The sequence below is a fragment of the Octopus sinensis genome, linkage group LG30 (assembly GCF_006345805.1).
Source record: "Octopus sinensis linkage group LG30, ASM634580v1, whole genome shotgun sequence".
Classification (NCBI taxonomy): Eukaryota; Metazoa; Mollusca; class Cephalopoda; order Octopoda; family Octopodidae; genus Octopus; species Octopus sinensis.
In genome coordinates this window covers 10143223-10168174 of record NC_043026.1, presented here as the reverse complement: position 1 = coordinate 10168174, position 24952 = coordinate 10143223, and the positions used below count along the sequence as shown (strand labels likewise).

At 36.9% G+C, this 24952-nt stretch overlaps 2 protein-coding genes across 2 annotated transcripts in view; both read right to left on the bottom strand.

The window, feature by feature from the left end:
* The window catches only part of LOC115226689 (zinc finger protein 91-like), a 151591-nt gene that overhangs the window by 67715 nt on the left and 58924 nt on the right, over positions 1-24952 (bottom strand). Inside the window, exons 2-4 of the mRNA XM_036515233.1 lie at positions 9132-9689; positions 8308-8459; positions 1808-2302 (exon numbers count right to left, since the gene is read on the bottom strand). Of these exons, the coding sequence (XP_036371126.1) occupies positions 1808-2302; positions 8308-8459; positions 9132-9354 (870 nt within the window). The 5' untranslated portion in view covers positions 9355-9689. The remainder of the gene's footprint in view (positions 1-1807; positions 2303-8307; positions 8460-9131; positions 9690-24952) is intronic.
* On the bottom strand, positions 13477-20333 carry LOC118768506 (zinc finger protein 271-like). Its single transcript, XM_036515144.1, has 4 exons — positions 20328-20333; positions 18218-19142; positions 14496-14819; positions 13477-13511 (listed from the first exon to the last, which is right to left on the bottom strand). The coding sequence occupies exons 1-4, from the start codon at positions 20331-20333 to the stop codon at positions 13477-13479; spliced, it is 1290 nt and encodes a 429-aa protein (XP_036371037.1).

Genomic DNA, 24952 nt, shown 5'->3' with positions numbered 1-24952 from the left:
CCCTCGTGAAGCTGTGGGGGAAGGGAGTGTAAAGAAATCAACGTCGTAATGCGTTGTGAAGGAAACCAGCGTTCTTTTAGAACAACGACTTCATGGCTTGAAGACACCAAAACAAAAATGGCTAAGAAAGCCCGAATTTATAAGGGAAGTAACTCTCTAAAAATGCTTATACAGTTATTTCCCTTACAAACCCGAGCAACGCCGGGCGATACTGCTAGTATTTTATACAAACTACACATGTTCGTATACTTATGATTACGTGATTGTATGAATGGGTAGCGAACAGCTACAGTATAGCATAGCGTATTTGAAACCGAATCCACGTTTTTATTAATTCTCAATCAAATTAATGGTATATTGTTCTCTTCTCTCAGCACCTGGCAGTGAATGAGAAGGAATTGACCTCTTAACCTTTTTCTGGTTGCAGATGGGTCAAAACTAGGGTTGTCAGATCAGTAAATAAGATATATAGGGCACTTGAAATATGTGTTTGTGTATGTATGTATATATATATATATATATAATCCTCCTCCTCATCACCGTCGTTTAACGTCCGTTTTCCATGCTAGCATGGGTTAATATATATATTTATATATATATATATGTATGTGTATATATATATATTAATGAAAAGAATTCCAACCTTGTCTGGTTTTCATGTTTTATTTACAATCTTATAATGATATAATATAAGATAATATAATATAAAAAAATAAAATAAAATAATAGAATGTTAGATGTTCATTGTGATTGAATTAGTACTTTCATGCATTAAATTCTGCAATCTTCAGGTTCACGTAGTAGTGGTGACAGTCATGCTTCACAACTTTTGACTTTAGCGAGATGATTAAATCTGTGCCTTAAATACAGCTGTGTAGGCTCCAGATTACTAGGTTTTGCAAACTGTATTCTGACCAGTCAGTGTGTAGTATCACTCAATTACTTATATATTATATATATATATATACATGTGTGTTTGTGTGTGTATATATATATATATATATATATAAATATATATATATATGCATATATCTTGAGGTGGTTTGGCTACATGTATGAGGAGCATATGGTAAGGTGGGGTGAAGACAGAGGTGGTAGGCAACAGAACCAGAGGCAGACCTTAGTCTGGGTGGATGGATGGAGTGAGGAAAGCTTTGCTGGTTAGCAGTGATGGTGTGAGAGAGTCAAGAGAGTTTATAAATGATAGGAAAGCTTGGAGAGTGTTTGTGGATGGATGAGTGAATTGATGTTAATAAAAAGGGTAAGGAACCCACATGATAAGGTGGGGATAAACCAGCAAATGCTATTAGGCCCCGCTGCTGATATTGGGGGTTGCTTTTTCTCCTTGAGTCAAGCACAGGGTGGGGCTTGCCTCTTTGAGCTGGGAGATGAATGGAATTCCTGGTGTGGGTCTTGTAGTTATTTCTTGTGAGGAATTTAAGCCTTGTAAAAAGCACCATTTGAGCGTGATCGTTACCAGTGTCGCCTTACTGGCACTTGCGCCGGTGGCACGTAAAAAAGAACAACATTTGGGCGTGGCTGTTGCTAGTACTGTTTGTGCAATATCATGGCCCCACTGAAAATAAATTATTTACCATAGTGATATAGTGTCTCTCCAGTATGAATACATATGTGTGTAGTTGACGAAGCACTCTTGGAGAATGATTTACCAGATATCACAATGATACAGTCACTTTTTTCCATGGGTACGACGGTGTTTAGTTAAATGATCACTTCTAGAGAATGATTTACCACAGACATCACAGCAATATGGCTTCTCCTTCGTATGAACACGCTTGTGCGAAATCAAGGCACTATTGTCAGAGAATGACTTTCCACAGATGTCACAATGATACGGTTTCTCTCCTGTATGAGTACGTATGTGTATCCTTAAGTCACTATTTTGAGAGAATGATTTACCACAGATATCACACTTCCATGCGTTCTCGCCTGTATGGGTATACTTATGTCTAGTTAAGTGAGTACTCCGAGAGAATGATTTACCACAGATATCACATTGAAATGGCTTCTCCCCTGTATGAATACGTTTGTGAGTAACTAACGATGAATTACCAGAGAATGATTTACCACAGATATCACAAGGATATGGGTTCTCTCCTGTATGAACACGTTTATGTAAAGTAAATTGAAAACTTTGAGAGAATGATTTACCACACATATCACAATGATATGGCTTCTCCCCTGTATGAATACGTTTATGTCTAGTTAAGTGACTACTGTTAGAGAATGATTTACCACAGATGTCACAGCGATATGGCTTCTCTCCTGTATGAATACGCTTGTGATTTCTTAAGGGTTCACTTTTAGAGAATGATTTACCACAGATGTCACAGTGATATGGCTTCTCCCCTGTATGAATACGTTTGTGATATGTTAAGGAATAACTTTGAGAGAATGATTTACCACAAATATCACAATGATATGGTGTTTCTCCCATATGAATACGTCTGTGTGAAGTTAGGTTACTCCTCTGAGAGAATGATTTACCACAGATATCACAATGATACGGTTTCTCTCCTGTATGAATACGTTTGTGATCAGTTAAGTGACCACTGTCAGAGAATGAGTTACCACAGACATCACAATGATATGGTTTCTCACCTGTATGAATACGTATATGTGTAGCTAAATGACCACTCCGAGAGAATGATTTACCACAGACATCACAGCGATATGGTTTCTCACCTGTATGACTACGTTTGTGTCTAATTACGTAACTACTGTAAGTGAAAGATTTACCACAGACCTCACAATGAAACGGTTTCTCTCTTGTATGAATGCGTTTGTGAGAAATTAGCTTACATTTTAGGGAAAAGACCTTTTTACAGACATCACACTCGTATGACAATTTCCTTCCCTCTTTCGTCATGGGTTCAGAGGAAATCAGTTCTATACCTTTCTCACTCATTTCCACTCTTTTTCCTCACAAATCCCAGTTTAAATATTTTTCCTGCTTTCTTCTTACACTTTATTCCTTACTAATGCTCCTACTACAGCTGTATTTCTGTCCAGGGTTACCTTTCTCTAGCAGCAATTACATAAATTTATCCAAGTTTCATCAGAACAGGAACCACTCTTCTTCATGCTTCAGTCAGTGATGTTCAGAAATGTTTCACAGGAATTCTTCCACAGATTTCTAGAAACAATGCTATACATCTGTCTTGTATAATAATTTCCTTTATTCCTTAAAACATGGTAGATATTGAGGATGTTCCTTCCGTTATGTCAATGTCATCTGATGTCCTGAAATCAGATAGAAACAACAGTGTAAGATGTAGAGGCTACTCAAAAAATACAGATTCATTTCTATTGAGATAAACTGTAGAAATAAACATTTCCCTTAACAACAGAATATTTGGATTTATTAAATTTAACATCACATCATTTTATATCCATGATTTTCTGTTCACCCTGTAATCTTAATTTCAGGGTAAATTTCATAGTTCTACTAATGATTGAAGATTCGTTTAGTTTTTTTTGTCTCTGGATAAAAATGGAAACAGGTTGAAAAGAAAGTTATGTTGCATTTTCAAGTGAAAAGGGGAAAGAGAATTGGGTTAACATGTAGTTTAGTCTTATAAAATAGTGAAAGTAAATTGCCCCCAAAAACATGAAAGTGTTCTGTGATTGAAACCTGGAGTGACAACAAGTGACATCCCAGGATTCCATGCAAACAATGAATGTAATATAAGAAATGTTTCCAATACAGAAATGTACAGATATTTAATATAACAGGGAAACTGTACAAGTATTTTATGTAAGATGAAAATAATAACATTTATGAGAAAACAGAAGAGTTATTGATGCACGAAACGAGATTCGTGAATAGTTATTCCCAATCTCATAATTTGTGTTGCTGTGCATGCTCAAGATATGTAAATAAATCATCACTATACTGGGTAGGAGTAGGGGTCCACCAAGGATCAGTCCTCAGCCACCTCTTATTTATCATAGTCTTCCAGGAAATAACATAGGAATTCAAGACAGGCTGCCCCTGAGAGATCCTTTGTGCTGATGACCTTGCTCCAATAGCTGAGTCACTCCCAGAAGTACCACTGTAGAAGTTTCAGGTGTGAAAGCAAGATCTAGAATCGAAGGGCCTTAGAGTCAACCTAGCAAAAGCCAAAGTCTTAGTAAGTAGGAAGGCAGACAAATCACAAATCCCTTCAGGTAGATGGCCCTGCTCGATGTGTAGGAAAGGTGCAGGCAGAAACTCCATAAGATGTACCCAGTGTAAGCTTTCGATACATAAGTGGTGCAGTAATATCAAAAGAAGGTTAACTGGGAAGATAGTTATTGTGTGTGGCAGATGCACAGGGGCAATAAACACTGAAAATGAGCAGAGAACAGCCTCCATCACAAGCCAGGAGGAAAAACTAGAAGTAGCTAATAGCTTCCATTACCTTGGTGACAAATTTAGCAGTTAGGGTGGGTGCTCTGAGAGCGTAGCTGCTAGAATAAGAATAGCCTCGGCAAAGTTCAGAGAGCTCCTGTCTCTGCCGGTAACAAAGGGCCTCTCACTCAGAGTGAAAGGTAGAGTGTATGACACGTGTGTGCGAACAGCTATGCTACATGGCAGAGAAACATGGGCGGTGACTGCCAAGGACATGCATTAGCTTGAAATAAATGAAGCTCATATGATCTAGGAAATCCCAACATGTGTTTTTCTTGATCAGATACTCTTGTCCCCATCGCTTGGAAAACAATTTCCCCAGAAAGTTCTTCATATAATCGTAATCCATGCCGTTCCGAAGGTATAAACTTTCATTAAAAGATTCCCGTTTTTCTGAAAGTTATTAGGGGGGAAAATTCGTTCCCATAAATCCCTACATATTCTGAATATACAGCATTTAAGCGATATATTTTGAAAATTTCGTTTAAAAGTATCCCTTTTTCTCAAAGTTATCCGCCAACAAAGTCAATGGGGTACACATCTGTAGTTATGCCGCTTTCTGACCATTTCAGTGGTTGGAGTGTATTCCAGACTATTTCTCAAACTAAAACACTACAAACTGACCTGGCAACGAAGGAGATTGTACGAGATAGCTTTCTCCGCTAGAAATAGCAGCCAAATCCCGCACAAATCAGACTCAAAGAATCGACGCGCGAAAAACCGAAAGTCTACAGAATCAAAAACAACGAATATTTTCCTTGTTTAATACTTACGGAAATGTTTCACAAAGGATAGAATTGTTATATATATATCTATCTGGTAGTTGGAAAATGAATTATAAGTATTATTAGCGTATTAATCAGTTGATTAAGAGAAATCAAAGCCCAGGACATTCAAACCAGATATGAACATGAAGTAAGAAGTACGCTCAATGCGCATGCCTAACCCTTTCACCAAAATACTGAGGGCACCTGCTCTGCTTTACCTCCCTTTAATCAACAGTATACCTATTTCTTTATTATCCACAAGGGGCTAAACACAGAGGGGACAAACAAAGACAGACATAGGTATTAAGTCGATTGCTTCGACCTCAGTGCGTAACTGGTACTTAATTTATCGACCCCGAAAGGATGAAAGGCAAAGTCGACCTCGGCGGAATTTGAACTCAGAACGTAACGACAGACGAAATACCTATTTCTTTACTACCCACAAGGGGCTAAACACAGAGAAGACAAACAAGGACAGACAAACGGATTAAGTCGATTATATCGACCCCAGTGGTACACTGGTACTTATTTAATCGACCCCGAAAGGATGAAAGGCAAAGTCGACCTCGACAGACGAAATACCGCTAAGCATTTCGCCGGCCGTGCTAACGATTCTGCCAGTTCGCCACCTGCTGTTAGGAGGTCTTTCTGTGTTTGTGTGAGTATTTATACCTGGCTGTATTGATCATCGTCTCGGATGTTGTTATACGTCGCTACTCACAATGCCCTTTCTATTTCTCTCTTGATTGGTCCATTCATTGCCAGCTTGGCCCAAATATTTTAACTCATCCGTGGTATCTGCCTTAAATCATTCTATGAAAATAAGGTATTACCTAGACATGTTTTTCCCTCTCTTTCTGTTTTTGTAGAAATATCCTGTTCATGTTTGAATAAAATACATCTATATATATAAAACTCTAGTTGTGTGAGTGTCTGTCCCCTTCGATTTAGATTCCTAACTCCTCCCACATTTTGCGGTGCAGTTTAACCAAATTCGGGTATCTTATAGTCGTGATTCATATCAAGCCCGTCTGACTATTAGCGCGCGTCAACGATGAGTCTACGATTTTAAAAATAATTTAACATCATTTTTTATTCCATTTTAATGCATAAAATGCATCGTGTGTCGATGGCGGCGGAGTTGGCGTCCACGCTCACAGCTGCACCTGTTTGCTTCTCCCCCTTCCCTCCCTCGTGAAGCTGTGGGGGAAGGGAGTGTAAAGAAATCAACGTCGTAATGCGTTGTGAAGGAAACCAGCGTTCTTTTAGAACAACGACTTCATGGCTTGAAGACACCAAAACAAAAATGGCTAAGAAAGCCCGAATTTATAAGGGAAGTAACTCTCTAAAAATGCTTATACAGTTATTTCCCTTACAAACCCGAGCAACGCCGGGCGATACTGCTAGTATTTTATACAAACTACACATGTTCGTATACTTATGATTACGTGATTGTATGAATGGGTAGCGAACAGCTACAGTATAGCATAGCGTATTTGAAACCGAATCCACGTTTTTATTAATTCTCAATCAAATTAATGGTATATTGTTCTCTTCTCTCAGCACCTGGCAGTGAATGAGAAGGAATTGACCTCTTAACCTTTTTCTGGTTGCAGATGGGTCAAAACTAGGGTTGTCAGATCAGTAAATAAGATATATAGGGCACTTGAAATATGTGTTTGTGTATGTATGTATATATATATATATATATAATCCTCCTCCTCATCACCGTCGTTTAACGTCCGTTTTCCATGCTAGCATGGGTTAATATATATATTTATATATATATATATGTATGTGTATATATATATATTAATGAAAAGAATTCCAACCTTGTCTGGTTTTCATGTTTTATTTACAATCTTATAATGATATAATATAAGATAATATAATATAAAAAATAAAATAAAATAATAGAATGTTAGATGTTCATTGTGATTGAATTAGTACTTTCATGCATTAAATTCTGCAATCTTCAGGTTCACGTAGTAGTGGTGACAGTCATGCTTCACAACTTTTGACTTTAGCGAGATGATTAAATCTGTGCCTTAAATACAGCTGTGTAGGCTCCAGATTACTAGGTTTTGCAAACTGTATTCTGACCAGTCAGTGTGTAGTATCACTCAATTACTTATATATTATATATATATATATACATGTGTGTTTGTGTGTGTATATATATATATATATATATATATACATGTATGTATATATATATATATATATATATATATATATATATATATATATATATAAATATATATATATGCATATATCTTGAGGTGGTTTGGCTACATGTATGAGGAGCATATGGTAAGGTGGGGTGAAGACAGAGGTGGTAGGCAACAGAACCAGAGGCAGACCTTAGTCTGGGTGGATGGATGGAGTGAGGAAAGCTTTGCTGGTTAGCAGTGATGGTGTGAGAGAGTCAAGAGAGTTTATAAATGATAGGAAAGCTTGGAGAGTGTTTGTGGATGGATGAGTGAATTGATGTTAATAAAAAGGGTAAGGAACCCACATGATAAGGTGGGGATAAACCAGCAAATGCTATTAGGCCCCGCTGCTGATATTGGGGGTTGCTTTTTCTCCTTGAGTCAAGCACAGGGTGGGGCTTGCCTCTTTGAGCTGGGAGATGAATGGAATTCCTGGTGTGGGTCTTGTAGTTATTTCTTGTGAGGAATTTAAGCCTTGTAAAAAGCACCATTTGAGCGTGATCGTTACCAGTGTCGCCTTACTGGCACTTGCGCCGGTGGCACGTAAAAAAGAACAACATTTGGGCGTGGCTGTTGCTAGTACTGTTTGTGCAATATCATGGCCCCACTGAAAATAAATTATTTACCATAGTGATATAGTGTCTCTCCAGTATGAATACATATGTGTGTAGTTGACGAAGCACTCTTGGAGAATGATTTACCAGATATCACAATGATACAGTCACTTTTTTCCATGGGTACGACGGTGTTTAGTTAAATGATCACTTCTAGAGAATGATTTACCACAGACATCACAGCAATATGGCTTCTCCTTCGTATGAACACGCTTGTGCGAAATCAAGGCACTATTGTCAGAGAATGACTTTCCACAGATGTCACAATGATACGGTTTCTCTCCTGTATGAGTACGTATGTGTATCCTTAAGTCACTATTTTGAGAGAATGATTTACCACAGATATCACACTTCCATGCGTTCTCGCCTGTATGGGTATACTTATGTCTAGTTAAGTGAGTACTCCGAGAGAATGATTTACCACAGATATCACATTGAAATGGCTTCTCCCCTGTATGAATACGTTTGTGAGTAACTAACGATGAATTACCAGAGAATGATTTACCACAGATATCACAAGGATATGGGTTCTCTCCTGTATGAACACGTTTATGTAAAGTAAATTGAAAACTTTGAGAGAATGATTTACCACACATATCACAATGATATGGCTTCTCCCCTGTATGAATACGTTTATGTCTAGTTAAGTGACTACTGTTAGAGAATGATTTACCACAGATGTCACAGCGATATGGCTTCTCTCCTGTATGAATACGCTTGTGATTTCTTAAGGGTTCACTTTTAGAGAATGATTTACCACAGATGTCACAGTGATATGGCTTCTCCCCTGTATGAATACGTTTGTGATATGTTAAGGAATAACTTTGAGAGAATGATTTACCACAAATATCACAATGATATGGTGTTTCTCCCATATGAATACGTCTGTGTGAAGTTAGGTTACTCCTCTGAGAGAATGATTTACCACAGATATCACAATGATACGGTTTCTCTCCTGTATGAATACGTTTGTGATCAGTTAAGTGACCACTGTCAGAGAATGAGTTACCACAGACATCACAATGATATGGTTTCTCACCTGTATGAATACGTATATGTGTAGCTAAATGACCACTCCGAGAGAATGATTTACCACAGACATCACAGCGATATGGTTTCTCACCTGTATGACTACGTTTGTGTCTAATTACGTAACTACTGTAAGTGAAAGATTTACCACAGACCTCACAATGAAACGGTTTCTCTCTTGTATGAATGCGTTTGTGAGAAATTAGCTTACATTTTAGGGAAAAGACCTTTTTACAGACATCACACTCGTATGACAATTTCCTTCCCTCTTTCGTCATGGGTTCAGAGGAAATCAGTTCTATACCTTTCTCACTCATTTCCACTCTTTTTCCTCACAAATCCCAGTTTAAATATTTTTCCTGCTTTCTTCTTACACTTTATTCCTTACTAATGCTCCTACTACAGCTGTATTTCTGTCCAGGGTTACCTTTCTCTAGCAGCAATTACATAAATTTATCCAAGTTTCATCAGAACAGGAACCACTCTTCTTCATGCTTCAGTCAGTGATGTTCAGAAATGTTTCACAGGAATTCTTCCACAGATTTCTAGAAACAATGCTATACATCTGTCTTGTATAATAATTTCCTTTATTCCTTAAAACATGGTAGATATTGAGGATGTTCCTTCCGTTATGTCAATGTCATCTGATGTCCTGAAATCAGATAGAAACAACAGTGTAAGATGTAGAGGCTACTCAAAAAATACAGATTCATTTCTATTGAGATAAACTGTAGAAATAAACATTTCCCTTAACAACAGAATATTTGGATTTATTAAATTTAACATCACATCATTTTATACCCATGATTTTCTGTTCACCCTGTAATCTTAATTTCAGGGTAAATTTCATAGTTCTACTAATGATTGAAGATTCGTTTAGTTTTTTTGTCTCTGTGGATAAAAATGGAAACAGGTTGAAAAGAAAGTTATGTTGCATTTTCAAGTGAAAAGGGGAAAGAGAATTGGGTTAACATGTAGTTTAGTCTTATAAAATAGTGAAAGTAAATTGCCCCCAAAAACATGAAAGTGTTCTGTGATTGAAACCTGGAGTGACAACAAGTGACATCCCAGGATTCCATGCAAACAATGAATGTAATATAAGAAATGTTTCCAATACAGAAATGTACAGATATTTAATATAACAGGGAAACTGTACAAGTATTTTATGTAAGATGAAAATAATAACATTTATGAGAAAACAGAAGAGTTATTGATGCACGAAACGAGATTCGTGAATAGTTATTCCCAATCTCATAATTTGTGTTGCTGTGCATGCTCAAGATATGTAAATAAATCATCACTATACTGGGTAGGAGTAGGGGTCCACCAAGGATCAGTCCTCAGCCACCTCTTATTTATCATAGTCTTCCAGGAAATAACATAGGAATTCAAGACAGGCTGCCCCTGAGAGATCCTTTGTGCTGATGACCTTGCTCCAATAGCTGAGTCACTCCCAGAAGTACCACTGTAGAAGTTTCAGGTGTGAAAGCAAGATCTAGAATCGAAGGGCCTTAGAGTCAACCTAGCAAAAGCAAAGTCTTAGTAAGTAGGAAGGCAGACAAATCACAAATCCTTTCAGGTAGATGGCCCTGCTCGATGTGTAGGAAAGGTGCAGGCAGAAACTCCATAAGATGTACCCAGTGTAAGCTTTCGATACATAAGTGGTGCAGTAATATCAAAAGAAGGTTAACTGGGAAGATAGTTATTGTGTGTGGCAGATGCACAGGGGCAATAAACACTGAAAATGAGCAGAGAACAGCCTCCATCACAAGCCAGGAGGAAAAACTAGAAGTAGCTAATAGCTACTAGAATAAGAATAGCTTCGGCAAAGTTCAGAGACCTCCTGTGTCTGCCGGTAACAAAGGGCCTCTCACTCAGAGTGAAAGGTAGACGGTATGACACGTGTGTGCGAACAGCTATGCTACATGGCAGAGAAACATGGGCGGTGACTGCCAAGGACATGCATTAGCTTGAAATAAATGAAGCTCGTATGATCTAGGAAATCCCAACATGTGTTTTTCTTGATCAGATACTCTTGTCCCCATCGCTTGGAAAACAATTTCCCCAGAAAGTTCTTCATATAATCGTAATCCATGCCGTTCCGAAGGTATAAACTTTCATTAAAAGATTCCCGTTTTTCTGAAAGTTATTAGGGGGGAAAATTCGTTCCCATAAATCCCTACATATTCTGAATATACAGCATTTAAGCGATATATTTTGAAAATTTCGTTTAAAAATATCCCTTTTCCTCAAAGTTATCCGCCAACAAAGTCAATGGGGTACACATCTGTAGTTATGCCGCTTTCTGACCATTTCAGTGGTTGGAGTGTATTCCAGACTATTTCTCAAACTAAAACACTACAAACTGACCTGGCAACGAAGGAGATTGTACGAGATAGCTTTCTCCGCTAGAAATAGCAGCCAAATCCCGCACAAATCAGACACAAAGAATCGACGCGCGAAAAACCGAAAGTCTACAGAATCAAAAACAACGAATATTTTCCTTGTTTAATACTTACGGAAATGTTTCACAAAGGATAGAGTTGTTATATATATATCTATCTGGTAGTTGGAAAATGAATTATAAGTATTATTAGCGTATTAATCAGTTGATTAAGAGAAATCAAAGCCCAGGACATTCAAACCAGATATGAACATGAAGTAAGAAGTACGCTCAATGCGCATGCCTAACCCTTTCACCAAAATACTGAGGGCACCTGCTCTGCTTTACCTCCCTTTAATCAACAGTATACCTGCTGTTAGGAGGTCTTTGTGTTTGCGCGAGTATTTATACCTGGCTGTATTGATCATCGTCTCGGATGTTGTTATACGTCGCTACTCACAATGCCCTTTCTATTCCTTCTTGATTGGTCCATTCATTGCCAGCTTGGCCCAAATATTTTAACTCATCCGTGGTATCTGCCTTAAATCATTCTATGAAAATAAGGTATTACCTAGACATGTTTTTCCCTCTCTTTCTCTTTTTGTAGAAATATCCTGTTCATGTTTGAATAAAATACATATTTTATACAAACTACACATGTTCGTATACTTATGATTACGTGATTGTATGAATGTGTGGCGAACAGCTACAGTATATCATTTGCCTTATATATCATCATCATCGTTGAAAGTCCGTTTTCCATGCTAGCATGGATTGGACGGTTCCACCAGGGTCTGGGAAGCCAGGAGTCTACACCAGGCTCCAGTCTGGTCTGGCAGAGTTTCTACAGCTGGATGTCCTTCCTAACGCCAACCACTCCGTAAGTGTAGTGGGTGCTATTTACGTGCCAACGGTCACGATCGGTTGGTAATTTTCACGTGCCACCGGCACAGAAGCCAGTCAGTGCGGCACTGGTATCGGCCACGTTCGGATGGTGCTTTTTACGTGCCGCCGGCACAGGTATCACAACTACAATTTCCATTTGATTTTTTTATTTTGGTGTACTTGACTCAGTAGGTCTCCGCAAGCACAGCAGGTGGCCCTACGATCCAAGGTAAGCACAGCAGGCCGTCCTGCGATCCAAGGCACTTTGGATGGGGTGGGGCTTCTATGTGAAGGTGACGAAAGCATATATACACATGTATATATATATATATATATATATATATATATATAAAAACTTACTTGGATAAGAGAAATGACGTGTGCGTTCGGTCATATAACAATATAATAAATAAAAATATATGCATATATACATACATATATGTACATACTTACATCTACATGTATATATACAAGCATATATATATATATGTGAGTACAGGACACCACAAATAAATGTAGAACAAAACGAGAAAAGGAAAACAAAAACAAACAAGGAAACGGACTTTTTTTAACAACGAAAAAACAGAGTACAAGAGAAACAATACAAGGAAAATTCTCCTTCATCAGCTGCCCCTGGTTCGACTCAATGCGTGTTTCGAAGGTAAGGGCAGAACACGGCCAGGCCGAAACAGTCCTTCCTGCAAAAGGAATTAAATAAAATTCTTTTGCAGACGGGTAAAACAAGTGACAAGAACAGGACGTTAAAGCAATACAAATGAAGAAAAAACTGTAGAAAAAACAACACAAGTAAGGAATAATAGGACAGGGAACCAACAGTAAGGGCTTTTTAGGCCTAGACGGTGGAAAAATTAGTTAGAATGCTTGTGAAAAATCGGCTTGCGAAAGACAGGGAAGTCGATCTATGCTTGTTGAAGGCACGGAGCTGAAAGAAAGTTTTTAGTAGCGCTCTGGTCAAAGATATATATACATGTGTGTATATATGCTTTCATATACAGAGTGAGAGATTGTTGTAACTATGTAGAAAGAGGAATAGTTTATCATTGGAATATTGAAAAATCATAAGAAGCAGACAAATAGAAAGGTCTTTTCTATTCTCATCACAGATTTTGAAACTGTCAAAATTAAACTTTTCAAAAATAGGTATATTGATCTACATTTTTATACTCAATTCAAGGGAAGCGAAAACTGAAAAACAAAAGAAAAAAAAACCCTAAAATATTCGAAATTCTTTATTCATAATCTCCAGGACATAAAACAAGAATATTACAAAGACATAGAAACTAAGAAACCATTCAGACTACACTTTTCCTTTCTTTACTGTATGAATACGTTCGTGTTTTCTCTGGACACTATTTTGAGAGAATGATTTACCATAGATACCACAATACTATGGTTTCTCACCTGTATGAATATGTTTGTGTTTTGTTAAGCTACTATTTTGAGTGAATGATTTACCACAGATATCACAATGATATGGTTTCTCACCTGTATGAATATGTTTGTGTTTTGTTAAGCTACTATTTTGAGAGAGTGATTTACCACAGATATCACAATGATATGGTTTCTCACCTGTATGAATATGTTTGTGTTTTGTTAAGCTACTATTTTGAGAGAGTGATTTACCACAGATACCACAATGATATGGTTTCTCACCTGTATGAATACGCTCGTGTGCAATCAAGTCATTACTTCGAGAGAGTGATTTACCACAGATATCACAGCAATATGGTTTCTCACCTGTATGACTACGTTTGTGTGCAGTTAATGAATTTCTGTAGGAGAATGATGTACCACAAATATCACAACAATATGGTTTTTCTCCTGTATGAATACGTTTATGATTAGTTAAGTGACTATTTTCTGAGAATCATTTACCACAGACATCACAGTCATACGGCTTCTCCTTTGTATGAACACGTTTGTGCGAAATTAAAACATTACTGCCAGAAAATGATTTACCACAGATATCACAATGATATGGCTTCTCTCCTGTATGAATACGTTTATGTCTAGTCAAGACACTACTATTAGAGAATGATTTACCACAGATTTCACAGTGATATGGTCTCTCTCCAGTATGAATTCGCTTGTGTGTATTTAAATGAGTACTTTGAGAGAAAGATTTACCACAGACATCACAGTGATAAGGTTCTTCTCCTGTATGAATACGTCTGTGTGTAATTAAGGAACTCTTCCAAACAAATGATTTACCACAGATATCACAACGATAGGGTTTCTCACCCTTATGAATATATACATGTGCATTTAAATAAGCACTTTGAGAGAAAGATTTACCACAGATATCACAGTGATAGGGTTCACCTACTGTATGAATACGTTTGTGTTTAGTTAAGTTCCTCTTCCGAGAGAATGATTTACCACAAATATCACAATGATATGGTGTTTCTCCCGTATGAATAAACCTGTGTGAAGTTAAGTTACTGCTTGTAGAGAATGATTTACCACAGACCTCACAATGATATGGTTTCTCTCCTGTATGAACACGTTTATGAGTAGTTAAGCTACCACTTTGTGAGAATGATTTACCACAGACCTCACAATGAAACGGTTTGTCTCCTGTATGAATACATTTGTGGGAAATTAGCTTACATTTTAGGGAAAAGACCTTTTTACAGACATCACACTCGTATGACAATTTCCTTTCCTCTTTCGTCATGGGTTCAGAGGAAATCAGATCTATACTTTTCTCACTCTCTTCCATTCTTTTTCCTCTCAAATCCCAGTTTAAATATTTTTCCTGCTTTCTTCTTACACTTTATTCCTTACTAATGCTCCTACTACAGCTGTATTTCTGTCCAGGGTTACCTTTCTCTAGCAGCAATTACATAAATTTATCCAAGTTTCATCAGCTCAGGAGCCACTCTTCTTCATGCTTCAGTCAGTGATGTTCAGAAATGTTTCACAGGAATTCTTCCACAGATTTCTAGAAACAATGCTATACATCTGTCTTGTATAATAATTTCCTTTATTCCTTAAAACATGGTAGATATTGAGGATGTTGTTTCTGTTATGTCAATGTCATCTGATGGCCTGAAATCAGATAGAAACAACAGTGTAAGATGTAGAGGCTACTCAAAAAATACAGATTCATTTCTATTGAGATAAACTGTAGAAATAAACATTTCCCTTAACAACAACAAATATCTTACAAACCATAGAATTTTCTCAATAAAGCCAAGACAAAAAGATGTTTTATAAACACATTCTACCGGTATACGAAGTTTAAAAGTGTTTAGTTACGTAGAAATTATTTTATAAACTGCCGGTCAAATCGAAAAGATCCGGTAAAAGTGTAATTTAAGGGAGATTTGGCTGTTGTTTCTAGCACATCCCAACACCCCCTACCTGGTTTCCTTCTCACCCTTGCATGTATTGATGTTTTTCAATATTTTTCTCCCCATAAACACATTTAGGCTATAAAAAGCAATTTGAAACACAGTCATGCCAGTTTCTGATCATTTCAGTAGTTGGAGTGTATTCCAGACTATTTCTCAAACTAAAACACTACCAACTGACGTGGCAACCAAATAGATTGTACGAGATAGCTTTCTCCGCTAGAAATAGCAGCCAAAAGTCTACCGAATCAAAAACAACGAATATTTTCCTTGTTTAATACTTACGGAAATGTTTCACAGAGGATAGAGTTGTTATATATGTGTGTATCTGGTAGTTGAGAAACACATTATAAATGTATTAATCAGTTGATTAAGAGAAATAAAAGCCCAGAACATTCAAACCAGACGACGTGAAGAAAGAAGTACGCTCAATGCGCATGCCTAACCCTTTCACCAAAATACTGAGGGCACCTGCTCTGCTTTACCTCCCTTTAATCAACAGTATACCTGCTGTTAGGAGGTCTTTGTGTGTTTGTGCGAGTATTTATACCTGGCTGTATTGATCATCGTCTCGGATGTTGTTATACGTCGCTACTCACAATGCCCTTTCTATTTCTCTCTTGATTGGTCCATTCATTGCCAGCTTGGCCCAAATATTTTAACTCATCCGTGGTATCTGCCTTAAATCATTCTATGAAAATAAGGTATCACCTAGACATGTTTTTCCCTCTCTTTCTGTTTTTGTAGAAATATCCTGTTCATGTTTGAATAAAATACATATTTTATACAAACTACACATGTTCGTATACTTATGATTACGTGATTGTATGAATGTGTGGCGAACAGCTACAGTATAGCATAGCGGATTTGAAAACGAATCCACGTTTTTATTAATTCTCAATCAAATTAATGGTTTATTGTTCTCTCCTCTCCACAGATGGAGCTTAATGAGGGGTTAACCTCTTAACCTTACTCTGATCGCCGAGTGTCAAAACTAAGGTTTTCAGAGTCGAAAATTAGATGTATGGGACACTCTCAAAATCTCTCTGTGCATTTGCCATATCCTGAACGCCTTACTTCCCTGGGCATGGACACATTGAAACTCCGACGTCTGGCAGCTGACTTGGCAGACACCTATAAAATTATCAACCATCGTACAAACAATAACTCTGAGCACCTTTTCAAACTCCACCCATCTAACACCCTTGGACATGTTTACAAAGTCAGAAAACAGCACAGCTCCCATGACTTCAGGAAACATTTTTTCACGCTGAGAGTTGCTGAAGCATGGAACAAACTGCTGGCATCAGTTGTTAGTTGTCGGAGCACTGCATCCTTCAAAACTTCCATGCTTCCTGAGATTCGCCAACACTACACCTGATTTTCTCCCCTCCATACACACGCAAGCATGTATCTGACTCATACACTGTTCACTTCCCAGACATTCGTACATTACTGCATTAACTTTATATGCACTTTCTGACAAGTTGTGGTGCACCTGAGCACTGTATACAATAATTTCATTATTATTATTTATATATAAATTTATACAACTCCAAATGGTGGGAGAAAATGGAAAGAAATGGCAGGTGAGACAGTTGTTCATTTGATGATGGCACAGCACTGGTGACGGATCCAGAAGTGCAACTGAGGAGACACGTGAGTGTAGTGGGTGCTTTTTACGTGCCACCAGCACAGATGCCAGGGAAGGCTGGCAACAGCCACGATCGGTTGGTAATTTTTACCTGCCACCGGCACGGAAGCCAGTCGATGCGGCCCTGGTATCGGCCACATTCGGATGGTGCTTTTTACGTGCTGCCGGCACAGAGGCCTGTCGAGGTGGCGCTGGCATTGGCCACGTTCGGATGGTGCTATTTACGTGCCACCGGCACAAGTATCACAACTACAATTTCCATTTGATTTTTTGATTTTGATGTACTTGACTCAGTAGGTCTCCGCAAGCACAGCAGGTGGCCCTACGATCCAAGGTAAGCACAGCAGGCCGTCCTGCGATCCAAGGCACTTTGGATGGGCTGGGGCTTCTATGTGAAGCTGACGAAAGCATATACTCACATGTATATATATATATATATATGTGTGTGTGTTTGTATATATGCTTTCATATATAGAGTGAGAGATTGCTGTCAATATGTAGAGAGAGGAATAGTTTATCATTGGAATATTGAAAAATCGTAAGAAGCAGACAAATAGAAAGGTCTTTTCTATTTTCATCACAGATTTTGAAACAGTCAAAATTAAACTTTTCAAAAATAGGTATATTGATCTACATTTTTATACTCAATTCAAGGAAAGCGAAAACTGAAAAACAAAAGAAAAAAAAACCCTAAAATATTCGAAATTCTTTATTCATAATCTCCAGGACATAAAACAAGAATATTACAAAGACATAGAAACTAAGAAACCATTCAGACTACACTTTTCCTTTCTTTACTGTATGAATACGTTCGTGTTTTCTCTGGACACTATTTTGAGAGAATGATTTACCACAGATACCACAATGATATGGTTTCTCACCTGTATGAATATGTTTGTGTTTTGTTAAGCTACTATTTTGAGAGAATGATTTACCACAGACCTCACAATGATATGGTTTCTCACCTGTATGAATACGTTTGTGTGCAATCAAGTCATTACTTCGAGAGAGTGATTTACCACAGATATCACAGCGATATGGTTTCTCACCTGTATGACTACGTTTGTGTGCAGTTAATGAACCTCTATAGGAGAATGATGTACCACAGACATCACAACAATATGGTTTTTCTCCTGTATGAATACGTTTATGATTAGTTAAGTGACTATTTTCTGAGAATCGTTTACCACAGACATCACAGTCATACGGCTTCTCCTTTGTATGAACACGTTTGTGCGAAATTAAAACATTACTGCCAGAGAATGATTTACCACAGATATCACAATGATATGGCTTCTCTCCTGTATGAATACGTTTATGTCTAGACAAGACACTACTATTAGAGAATGATTTACCACAGATTTCACAGTGATATGGTCTCTCTCCAGTATGAATTCGCTTGTGTCGAGTTAACAAACTACTTACAGAATATGAGTTACCACAGATATCACAGTGATATGGTTTCTCTCCTGTATGAATACGTATATGTGTAATGAGGTGACTATTTTGAGTGAATGATTTACCACAGATATCACAGTGATATGGTTCTTCACCTGTATGAATACGTATATGTGTAGCTAAATGACCACTCCGAGAGAATGATTTACCACAGATATCACAACGATAGGGTTTCTCACCCTTATGAATACGTATATGTGTAGCTAAATGAGTACTTTGAGAGAATGATTTACCACAGATATCACAATGATAGGGTTTCTCACCCTTATGAATACGTATATGTGTAGTTAAATGACCACTCCGAGAGAATGATTTACCACAGATATCACAACGATTGGGTTTCTCACCCTTATGAATACGTATATGTGTAGCTAAATGACTACTTTGAGAGAATAATTTACCACAGATATCACAATGATAGGGTTTCTCACCCTTATGAATACGTATATGTGTAGTTAAATGACCACTCCGAGAGAATGATTTACCACAGATATCACAACGATTGGGTTTCTCACCCTTATGAATACGTATATGTGTAGCTAAATGACTACTCTGAGAGAATGATTTACCACAGATTTCACAATGATACGGTTTCTCTCCTGTATGAACACGTTTATGTGTACTGAAGCTACTACAATGAGAGAAAGATTTACCACAGACCTCACAATGATATGGTTTGTCTCCTGTATGAATACGTTTGTGAAAAATTAAGTTACATTTTAGGGAGAAGACCTTTTTACAGACATCACACTCGTATGACAATTTCCTTTCCTCTTTCGTCATGGGTTCAGAGGAAATCATACTTTTCTCACTCTTTTCCATTCTTTTTCCTCACAAATCCCAGTTTAAATATTTTTCCTGCTTTCTTCTTACACTTTATTCCTTACTACTGCTCCTACTACAGCTGTATTTCTGTCCAGGGTTACCTTTCTCTAGCAGCAATTACATGAATTTATCCAAGTTTCATCAGAACAGGAGCCACTCTTCTTCATGCTTCAGTCAGTGATGTTCAGAAATGTTTCACAGGAATTCTTCCACAGATTTCTAGAAACAATGCTATACATCTGTCTTGTATAATAATTTCCTTTATTCCTTAAAACATGGTAGATATAGTTTCTTCTGTTATGTCAATGTCATCTGATGTCCTGAAATCAGATAGAAAAAACAGTGTAAGATGTAGAGGCTACTCAAAAAAATACAGATTCATTTCTATTGAGATAAACTGTAGAAATAAACATTTCCCTTAACAACAGAATATCTGAATATATTAATTATATAGTTTTTACTGAAAAGGCTCCCTCACCACCATGGTCTCTAAGTGCAAAAGAAAAATTGGCCAAAATCAGTACGGATTGAGATACTGATGGGGATTTTCAATAAAAAAGATGTCTCCCATCATTCCTAAGTCTGTGATGAAAATAAAATTGGAAAATTCCGTCAAAATGGAGAAATTCCAACTTATGTGGTCTCCTTGATCCGAAACTCTTCTTCTCACCCAATCGGAAAACAATTTTCCCCCAATTTCTTTCTAACCGTCATCTAAGCCGTCTGAAAGGTATAAACTTTCATTAAAAGATACCCATTTTCCTGAAAGTTATAAGGGAAAGAAATGTCGAGTCTTGTGAATTTTTCGAAACTCTTTTCCCACCCACTTGGAAAATTTCTTTCCCGTAAATTCCTATACATTCTGAATCCACAGAATCTAAGCGGTATTTCGTGAAACTTTCGTTAAAAAATATTCATTTTTCTGGAAGTTATGAGGCAACAAATTCCGTGGGGTCCAGATCTGGTCATTCCTTCGATATAACTCGACAAATTCAAAACATTTCACTTCGGGTATCTCCGTGGGTTGTGGAGTTTAGATATAACGAAATTATGCCAGCAATGTCTCGTTTTAAACTTGAAGAAAAAAAAAGCCTTGCATATTTGTCCTTCCCTGTTTCGTGTCTGTATGTAAAATCTCCAAATTTCCAAGCAGAAAACAGAATCGAACTGTCATTTGCTTCCACGGAAATATCCGAAGTGAAACGTTTTGATTTTGTCGAGTTATATCGAAAGAATACCCATTTTCCTGAAAGTGGATGGAGTGTATTTCAGACTATTTCTCAAACTAAAATACACAACAAACTGACGAGGCAACGATGGAGATTGTACGAGATAGCTTTCTCCGCTAGAAATAGCAGCTAAATCTCACACAAGTCAGGGACATCTGTCTTTCGTAGCTAGAAATAGGGTGAAATTTCGCACAGATCACGGTATCTCAGTTCCATAGCTAGAAATAGCAGCCAAATCTCACACAAGTCAGGGACATCTGTCTTTCGTAGCTAGAAATAGGGTGAAATTTCGCACAGATCACGGTATCTCAGTTCCATAGCTAGAAATAGCAGCCAAATCTCACACAAGTCAAGGACATCTGTCTTTCGTAGCTAGAAATAGGGTGAAATTTCGCACAGATCACGGTATCTCAGTTCCATAGCTAGAAATAGCAGCCAAATCTCACACAAGTCAGGGACATATGTCTTTCGTAGCTAGTAATAGGGTGAAATTTCACACAGATCACGGTATCTCTGTTCCATAGCTAGAAATAGCAGCCAAATCTCACACAAGTCAGGGACATCTGTCTTTCGTAGCTAGAAATAGGGTGAAATTTCGCACAGATCACGGTATCTCTGTTCCATAGCTAGAAATAGCAGCCAAATCTCACACAAGTCAGGGACATCTGTCTTTCGTAGCTAGAAATAGGGTGAAATTTCGCACAGATCACGGTATCTCTGTTCCATAGCTAGAAATAGCAGCCAAATCTCACACAAGTCAGGGACATATGTCTTTCGTAGCTAGAAATAGGGTGAAATTTCGCACAGATCACGGTATCTCTGTTCCATAGCTAGAAATAGCAGCCAAATCTCACACAAGTCAGGGACATCTTTCATTCATAAAACATAGCATTGACGTGGCAAAAAGCACTGAACATCTTCGTTGTTTATTACTTACGGAAATGTTTCACAAAGGACAGTGCTCTTACATATGTGAGTATCTAGTAGCTGAGAAATGTATTATAAGAATCATAGATGAATTAATCAGCTGATTAAGAGAAATTCTGGCAAAATATCCAAATGCAGAGGGAAGTACTTTCACTGCGCATGCGTATCTCCTCTCTGAAACGTTTCCAGGCAGCTGAGTCTAAATTATCTCCCTTTATTGGTTGTTTAGCTAAGTTCTTCTCGAGAACATTTCTTAGTGGTAAGACCATAGCGGATCTATTTCTAGCATAATGGTGTCCACATAGTGGTTTCCCTCTCATAGGTATAAATAAATATATATATATATATATGTATATATATGTATATATATGTATATATATATATATATATATATATATATATATATATATATATGTATATATATATATATATGTGTGTGTGTGTGTGTTCTTTATAAAATCATTTTAGCATTTCTATCTTGACTTGTTTTTTCATATATAGCCGTGAGCGCTACATCATCTGCATGATGTGGAAAATATTCCATCAGCATTGCCCAAATGATGTTGGCATCACCTTTAAGGTACATCCAAGGCTTGGGCCCCGTGCCATCCGCCCAAAACAAAAATCGCACTCTCATCTCATAACAACAATACGGCACAATTATTTCACCTCAATTGGCCCCGCTCTCTTTAACATTACACCAAAACACATTAAAACAGAAACAGACCCTATAGGGTTCAAGAAGTCTTTGGCCAGATTCCTTCAAGAAATCCCGGATAAACCCCCTACACCCGGATATGTCTCTGTAAACAATAACTCTCTACTTGAGTGGACCATAGTGCCCAAATTCTGACTTGAAAGACTTCACCAGGTGGTGCTATTAAGTTAGACATGGCCTGGGCCAATAATGGCTGAAACCTATCAAAGTATCAAAGTATATATATATATATATATATATATATATATATATATATACTAGCAGTATCGCCCGGCGTTGCTCGGGTTTGTAAGGGAAATAACTATATAAGCATTTTTAGAGAGTTATAGCCAAATAATAGCAAAAAAATGTATTAAAAATGGACGAAAAATGATGGCAAATTTTTTTTTAAATCGTTGACTCATCGTAGACATTTTCTGTTTTGGTGTCTTCAAGCCATGAAGTCGTTGTTCTAAAAGAACGCTGGTCTCCTTGACAACGCTTTACGACGTTGATTTCCTTACACTCCCTTCCCCACAGCTTCACGAGGGAGGAAAGAAGGGGGAGAAGCAAACAGGTGCAGGTGTGACCATGGACGCCAACTCCGCCGCCATCGACACACGAAAAATTATGCATTAAAAGGGAATAAAAAATGATGTTAAATTATTTTTAAAATCGTAGACTCATCGTAGACGCGCGCTAATAGCCAGAAGGGCTCGATATGAATCACGACTATAAGATACCCGGTTTTGGTTAAACTGCACCGCAAAATGTGGGAGTAGTTAGGAATCTAAATCGAAGGGGACAGACACTCACACAACTACAGTTTATATATATATATATATATATATATATATATATACATATATATATATATATATATATATATATATATATATATATAGTCAATAATAAAAGGGTAAAATTAATTAATTATTAATTATCAATTTTACCAAGTAGTGTTCAGTGTGTAAAAAGACCATTTACGGTATATTTATAACATTACGTTATATAATTAGGGTTCAGCAAAATAATAGTAGAGGAAATAGCTAAAATTTTTTGGCTGCTATTACTAAAAGTTCGGTGTGTGGTAAAGTAAATTATTTTACTGAACTCTAATTATATAACATAATATATATATATTATTGAAGTAGATAAATGAATTATCTTATTACGGATTATTCAAATGATAACCGACACCTGGGTAGCAAAAATCACAACAGAAAAAGCACGGTTGAGGTTACGACCATGGAGTCTTAAAACCGTGCCTTAGTGCGGAAATTTGAAGTTTTATATATTTAGTGAGGGAATTCAATCCGAATTAGGGACTTTGCAGCCTTTGAAACATATGTAGAAAATAATAAAAAGGAATTTTGTAAAATCTTCGTTCAGCTCCATTTCTTCCCTCACTAAATATATATATATATATATATATATATATATATATATATATATATATATATATATATATATATTTAGTGAGGGAAGAAATGGAGCTGAACGAAGATTTTACAAAAAATATATATATATATATTAGAAGTATTGGGGGTGGTGTACAGATTGAATACATATGAAAGGAAAAAGGTGTTCAGAATGCTGGATGGTTGTAAAAATATATATTTATTTACATATCACATATTATTTCTTCATATTAGCGCTTTCAACAACTCCTGTAGTTTCATTAGAAAATGATGAAAATGATATTTTCTGATGAAACTACAGGAGTAGTTGAAAGCGCTAATATGAAGAAAAAATGTGACATGTAAATAAATATATATTTTTTAAAACCATCCAGCATTCTGAACACCTTTTTCCTTTCATATACATACATATACATATATATATATATATATATATATATATATATATATATATATATATATATGTGTGTGTGTGTGTGTGTGTGTGTGTGTATGTATGTATATATATGTATAAAAGTGAATAAATGGTACAATGAGGCACCGATATCTACTGGAAAATAGCAATCGTAATAAATACGACGCTATTGTATAGCTTCACTTCGTATATACTATATGTACATATATGTTAGATGCGCATGCTCATTCAACGTACTTAATATTTTACGTTGATATCTGGTTAAATGTCCAGGTGCGTGAATTTCTCCTAATCAGCTAATAATACATTTATAATAGTTCTAATGTATTCCTCAACTGCCAGACACACACCCATATAACAACACTATCCTTTATGAAACATTTCCGTAAGTATTAAGCAAAGAAAATTTTCATTGTTTTTAATTCTATAGACTTTCGGTTTTTTTGGCGCATCGACACACACATACATTCAGACATACATATACACATACACTGAGTAAACAATTACACTGAATAGGCCATAGATACATACACACACATGCATACATACATATACACATACACCGAGTAAAAAATTTCAGTTATCTCTCTCTTTCACACATTACTCTGTCTCTTCACACACACTAACAGAAGCACTTCACTTAC

Bases quoted from the DNA above. Each gene is read 5' to 3' on its own strand.
- LOC118768506 (XM_036515144.1), bottom strand. The intron at 14,820-18,217 runs GTGAGAAACCAT...GTGTTCATACAG, and splicing joins ACACAAACATATTCATACAG to GAGAGAAACCATATCATTGT. The intron at 13,512-14,495 runs GTATTCATACAG...TTTGTTTTTCAG, and splicing joins TTCCTTAATTACACACAGAC to TTTTCGCTTCCCTTGAATTG.